The following is a 5,935-nucleotide window of genomic DNA, read 5'->3' as shown; positions in this document are numbered from 1 at the left end:
GCGTGATGGACCTGTTGATCTTTTCATGTCAGAACTGCGGAAGTTGGCACGGTTGGTAGTCAGTGTCAGATGAGTTATTTCAAAGGGCATTTGTGGTAGAATTGCCATTGACTTTTTCACGTGAACTCAGAGCAACGGCCAATATAAAGAGTTTTGGGCCTCAACTGCGCAATGATCTGGGCGAGCCGTTGCTAGTCTCGCATAGGGTACACACAAGCGATCGAGGATCGAACCGATGCCGCGACCCTAGCGCACGCTTAGGTCAAAAGAAATTGCTATAAAGGCACACACAGTGGTGCTAACTTCTGCAGAATCGTCGATGCACCAGAAAATAATAATAATCATAATTAACAGTGGGCGCCACGGGACGAAGCGCACACACGAACACACGCGAGGACAAACGTGGGTAACGACTCCACGTCTGTGGGTTCGGGTCAACTATGGGACGCTTTGGTGTCTCTGAAATGGATTAAGGTAGAATTACACTAGTCAAAGGAATGCTTGGAATCCAACCATTGCATTAGTTCATCCCATAATAGTGCGTGTAAGGTCATAGCATTACCCATAGATCGGTCGTACGAGCTCTGAGCTCACTTCCGGGAGGGAAATAGCTGTCGATCACGAGTCCAACACGTGATCCAAAGACTAGGGTGAATACACATGAATTATATATTGAACACTAGGCAGAAGACGTTTGTCATCCATAGGAAATGGCAATTGAAGTGCTGAATCAGATTATATTATCATTATTTCTGAATATAGTCGGAATCCCTCACATCCCAAAGCCCCTCTTGTGGAAATATCTTCTCTATTACAGCATGGGTAAATTCAGTATTCCACTCCATCACGTTGAAAAGTGTTGATACCAAGCAAATCATAATTTTCGCGCGTAAAAAAATATAGGATGTTTACATCCAGCGAGTCAAACGACTGTTTGATTATTGCCACAATATACATTCCTTGAATTTTCTTTTCTATTTCAAGAAAAAGTTATACTATTGAATAACTTGTCTCTTATTACTGAATAAATTATATATATTATATATATTATATTATATACATATATTTATTTATTTAAAATGATTTCAGACAAATGAGAGAGAATATGGGTGGGGAAGGGCAAGCGAAGATGTGTTGGGAATAAAGTTTATTGCCCTAACGTTGCGACCAACTTGGTCGCAACGTTAGGGCAATAAACTCTATTCCCAACACATCTTCGTTTGCCCTTCCCCACCCACATTCTCTCTCATATATATATATATATATATATATATATATATATATATATATATATATATATAAATATATATATAAATATATATATATATATATATATATATATGCGAAAAGGACTCCCTAAGGGGCTGCCCATGGCGACTCCATCGATTTGTTTGTACTGTACATGTTTCCGCGTGGACATGTGAAGGAAGCTTCTGGAATGTTCAGTGTTGCTGTGCTGTCACATCAATAGATTCTATCTAGGATGAATTGTATTGTTCTGTCGACGTCGATGTTTGTGAATAGACTTTCTACGTCCAACGATGCTATAATGTGATTTTTTGCGGGAGGGGCATTTGTTAGGATATCTAGGAACTCTTGGGTTGATGTCAGAGCGTAATCCGTGGGTACGTGTGGGGTGAGAATTTCGTTCAGTCTTTTAGCTACTGAATAAGTTGCTGTGGGAATTTGGGAGATGATAGGACGAATGGGGTTGTTGGGCTTGAGTATTTTCACGTTTCCGAAAGCATGGCCAGGGGAGTGGTCCCCGGTTAATTTGTTAAAGTGCGGGCTAGATGATGAGGCATTGATGGTATCTATTACTCTGTTGATTTTCTTTTTGATCTGTTCCATGGGATTACGAGTGATCTTGGTGAACTTGGAGGTGTTAGCCAGAATGTTGTACATTTTTGTGAGATATTCTTGTCTAGGGATTATGGCAAAGGCTGCGGTTTTGTCTGCTCTTCTTACCATAATCCCTATTTTTTTCTCTTCCTCCTTTCCTCTTTTTCATATATTTTTCTCTATCTTTTTGTTTCCTTCTTCCTTCCTGTCCTTGTTCCTCCTATGTCTTTTTTTTATTTTATCTTTTTTTTTCTATCAGACAAGAATAAAAAAAACTATCACATTTTTAGGAATAACAAATTGTTTTTATTCAGCTGAGGGGACCACCACACGTGTGTATGTGTTTGTGTGTGAGATTTTACGTATGTGTGTGTATATGGGTATTTGCATGTATTTGTATGTGTGTATATGTGTGTGCATGTGCATGTGTGTATGTATATGTATGTACGTGTATGTATGTATATATATGTATTTGTATATATATATGTTTGTTAGTGTTTGTGTGTAGGGGCGCTTTCAGGTGAGAGAGCCTTCTTCCAGCAGTGTTACCTTCAGAGCTAATGAGACCCTTCCAACAACACCGCCTCAAGTTCCTCTTCCAAATCCTCGGCTCCACAGGGATGGCGTATTGGACTGGGCTAATGAGACCCGTGCCCAATACGCTTAGACCAGCGTCCTGCGGCAGCTGAAGGACTCCTACGAAGGTCTGGTCTCTGTCGGGCAGGGTCATGGCGCTGTAGCGATGCTACTATTGGTGAAGAGAAAGAGGTTTTGGTGAGTTCGTCTCCTTTATTGTCAGGTACGAGTGAACTGATTTCACATGCGGCGGAGCGCTATATATACCGCGTGGGTAAGTTACCCGTGGTGCGTAATTACATAATTGCACTGGGTTAGGTTAGTCGGGTCAAGCAGGGTCGCACTGGCAGAGAAGCATCAGATCGTGGATGACATCATTCACGTTCCATGCCACGTGATGATCGGGGTGTGTATAATATTCCCCTCTCAAATTTGCCTTGTCTGCAGAGGGCGTTCTGCGCGTGAGAATTTGGTGGGCGGAGTGTCGAGGTGTGCCGGTTTTAGGCGGTCGATGGAAACCCATTCTGGCCTACCGGAGATGGAGATGCGGAAGGTTTTGTCCTTACGTTCAAGGACAAGATGGGGGTCAGTGTAGGGACGGGTGAGTGGTGGGGTGTGAGCGTCTGTCCTGTGCGTCGATGTGTGGAGGTGTTTTGGGAGGTATTCCTTCACCTCCCGGTGATGTGTCGGCACGCATGGGGCGAATTTGCCGACAGTGCGTCGCAGCTGCTGCAGGCTCTCGGGAGAATCCTGTGGAGGGAAGAATTCTGTGGGCACGACGAGGGTTTGGCCGAGGACCATCTCTGCTGGAGACACGTTGAGATCGTCCTTGATGGCTGTCCAAAGGCCAAGGAATATCCATGGTAGTTGGGGTAGCCAGGAGCCGTTGTTGCAGCGTGTCATAAGAGATGCTTTGAGTGAGCGGTGGGTTCGCTCGACCATGCCGTTGGCTGCAGGGTTGTAGGAGGTAGTGTGGTGGACTGTCATAACCAGGAGTTCAGCGAGGGAGTGCCACTACCGCGACGTGAAGCAAGTTCCTCGGTCGGAGGTGACGTCGGCGATGTTTGAGACTGGGTAGTAGTCAGGTTCCGTCATCATGTTCAACCGCCGGTAGTCTCCACGAGGGCACCAGGAACCATCGTTCTTCTTGACGAGGTGGAGAGGGGAGGACCTAGGGCTGGAGGCCTTTTGGCAGAGGCCTAGTCTCTCCGTCTCTTGGAAGGTTTTCTTGGCGACGGCGCCGAATCTTGTGTGGTAGTAGCACAGGTGGAGAGGGGCGGTGGTCCGGCGTCGCTACTACTACACAAGATTCGGCGCCGTCGCCAAGAAAACCTTCCAAGAGATGGAGAGACTAGGCCTCTGCCAAAAGGCCTCCAGCCCTGGTTGGCGAGGTTCGGGTGCGCTGTGCCGGGCCGAGGGGCCGACCGAAGGAGCGCGGCCGCCAGTCTCCAAGGCTGAGGCCCGAGGCCACTGCTCCCGACTCCGCGTCCTGGGTTGGCGATGGGGGTGTGATCCTTGGGGGCCGATCGGCTAATCCCTTCCTCCGGCTCTGACGCGGCCTGGGCTGGGGGGTTGGGGGCGGGTGCCCGCCGCCGACCACACGCTGACCTGGTTGGTAGTGGTGCAGGCTGGAAGGCTTGCCGACGCTGCTGCTGCGGCTTAGGCTGGCTGCGTGGTGGGTGCTGGTGCCGTGTTGCTCCAGCGACGAAGTTCTGCTGTTGCTGCGACTGACTACGTGATGTCCTCGAGCGGCGTCGTTGCTGCCGCCGCGGAGGCCCCTGGGGCTGCCGCTGTTGCTGCCGTTGCGGTGCCCCCTGGGGCTGCCGCTGTTGTTGCTGGGGTTTGTGGGGAAGCCTGGGGGGACTGAGGAGCCTCTCGGGACACCGGGGGTTCCAGGCATGATGCCTGGGGAGCGGCTATCCCTTCAACACCACCAGCACTTGCCTTGTGGGGAGCTTATCCGCGCGGGAGTGCAGCCGCTCGGTTGTGATCACCTTTGGGTGAGCCTCTACCGCTTCCAGGGGCAGGTCCAATGGGTAGCACTCTAGTACTACCTTGTGCCATCTCAAATTGGGGTCGAGGAGAATCAGTGTTCCCCTCCTCAGCGAGGCGGCGCGGCGGAGGAGTACTGCGGATGCCTCGTCCCTGGCATTGAGGATGTGTTCACCCTGAAGGTTGAGTCTCACCTCCATTTTCAGGCTGGGGTTCTCCCTCTCGAGAGCAGTGATGGCCTGGTAGGCGCTGTCGTGGTCCCTTAGGTGGCCCATTTTGAATTTGGGCCTCGGAGGAAGCTGGTGGCGGGCTCTGCGATTTCTGACGACGGCGGTCCATCCCTGGCCTTCGTCGTCGCCTGGTTGCTCCTCGTCACTCCTGAGGAGCTGTTCAAGTAGGGCGGCGGCGTCCGCGTTGCTCGGGGTGCCTTCCGGTGAGGAGGGCGCGTCGTTGTTGCTGTCTACCATTAGTGAGGAAGCGTCGCTGCTGCTGTCGTCCTCTTGCAGGGAGGGCGCGTAGCTGGTACTGGGCCTGGCTCGGGCCGCCTTCTTGGGCGTGGAGACCTCTTCCAATGCCTCTGTGGGAAAGCATTCCCTGCCCCTCTTCCCGACACTTGTAGTCACTAACTCCTTCACTCTAGCCATGAGGGTGTGCGACGACGGATGAAAACCACGAACTGTGCATGTATGAAGAAATCACTTCGTAGACTGGACGATGAGTTGGTGGTGTGGTCGATGCGCGTATGCGCGCTCGCTGTGTGATGAGGTGTGTCAGTAGTCGAGGTCGGAGTGTGATGTGTCCGATTTTTTTTTTACATGCGGCGGAAGCCGCTATATATACCGCGTGGGTAAGTTACCCGTGGTGCGTAATTACATAATTGCACTGGGCCTATTAGGTCGGATCACGCAGGGTCGCACTGGCAGAGAAGCGTCAGTTCGTGAACGACATCATGCAAGTTCCATGCCACGTAATGATCGTGGTGTGTACAGGGCATTGGGCGGTCATAGCGGCTCCTCGGCCGCTACGAGAGGCGCTCGGTCGAAGAAGGGGACCGTAGGAGCGAAGAACGTGCAATGAAACCCTTACTCCTACGGCGTCACCCCGCTCAGAGGTTTTTCTTTTTTATTTTTATTTTTTCAATTTTTCCTCCCTTTGTTTAGTTTTCTTCTTTTATGATTTTTTTTATACTTTCATATTTTTATATCCCTTTGTATTGCATAGGGATTTTTTTTTTTTCCTTCTATTTTTTCTCCTCCGGCGGGCTTATGGGAACCCATGTTCCACTGCCGCCTTCGTTTTAAGCCGTTTGGCAGGAAGTCCTTTCTGCCACCGCGAGGACGCTGGACGCTCAGAGGTTTTTCTTTTTTCTTTTTCTTTTTTCCATTTTTCCTCCCCTCGGTTAGTTTTCTTCTTTTATGATTTTTTTTCATTATATTTTCATATTTTTTATATCCCTTTGTTGCATAGGGTTTTTTTTCGTTTTTTTTTTTCGTTTTTTTCGTTTTTTTCTCCTCCGGCGGGCTTA

The 5,935-nt window shown here is 49.3% G+C and overlaps 1 protein-coding gene across 1 annotated transcript; it reads right to left on the bottom strand.

Moving 5' to 3' along the window:
• Positions 1–1,464: 1,464 nt before the first annotated feature.
• Positions 1,465–1,971, bottom strand: LOC143040472 (uncharacterized). Its single transcript, XM_076211567.1, has one exon. The coding sequence runs from the start codon at positions 1,969–1,971 to the stop codon at positions 1,465–1,467; it is 507 nt and encodes a 168-aa protein (XP_076067682.1).
• Between the last annotated feature and the right edge of the window lie 3,964 nt (positions 1,972–5,935).

This window comes from Oratosquilla oratoria, chromosome 28 (assembly GCF_046742065.1).
Source record: "Oratosquilla oratoria isolate Oo_2021 chromosome 28, ASM4674206v1, whole genome shotgun sequence".
Taxonomy (NCBI): domain Eukaryota; kingdom Metazoa; phylum Arthropoda; class Malacostraca; order Stomatopoda; family Squillidae; genus Oratosquilla; species Oratosquilla oratoria.
Note: the sequence above shows the minus strand (reverse complement) of the source record. Positions and strands in the feature narration are given on the sequence as shown.

What these genes read in the sequence shown, in the direction of transcription:
- LOC143040472 (XM_076211567.1), bottom strand. Translation starts at nt 1,971, where the DNA reads ATGGTAAGAAGAGCAGACAAAACCGCAGCCTTTGCCATAATCCCTAGA.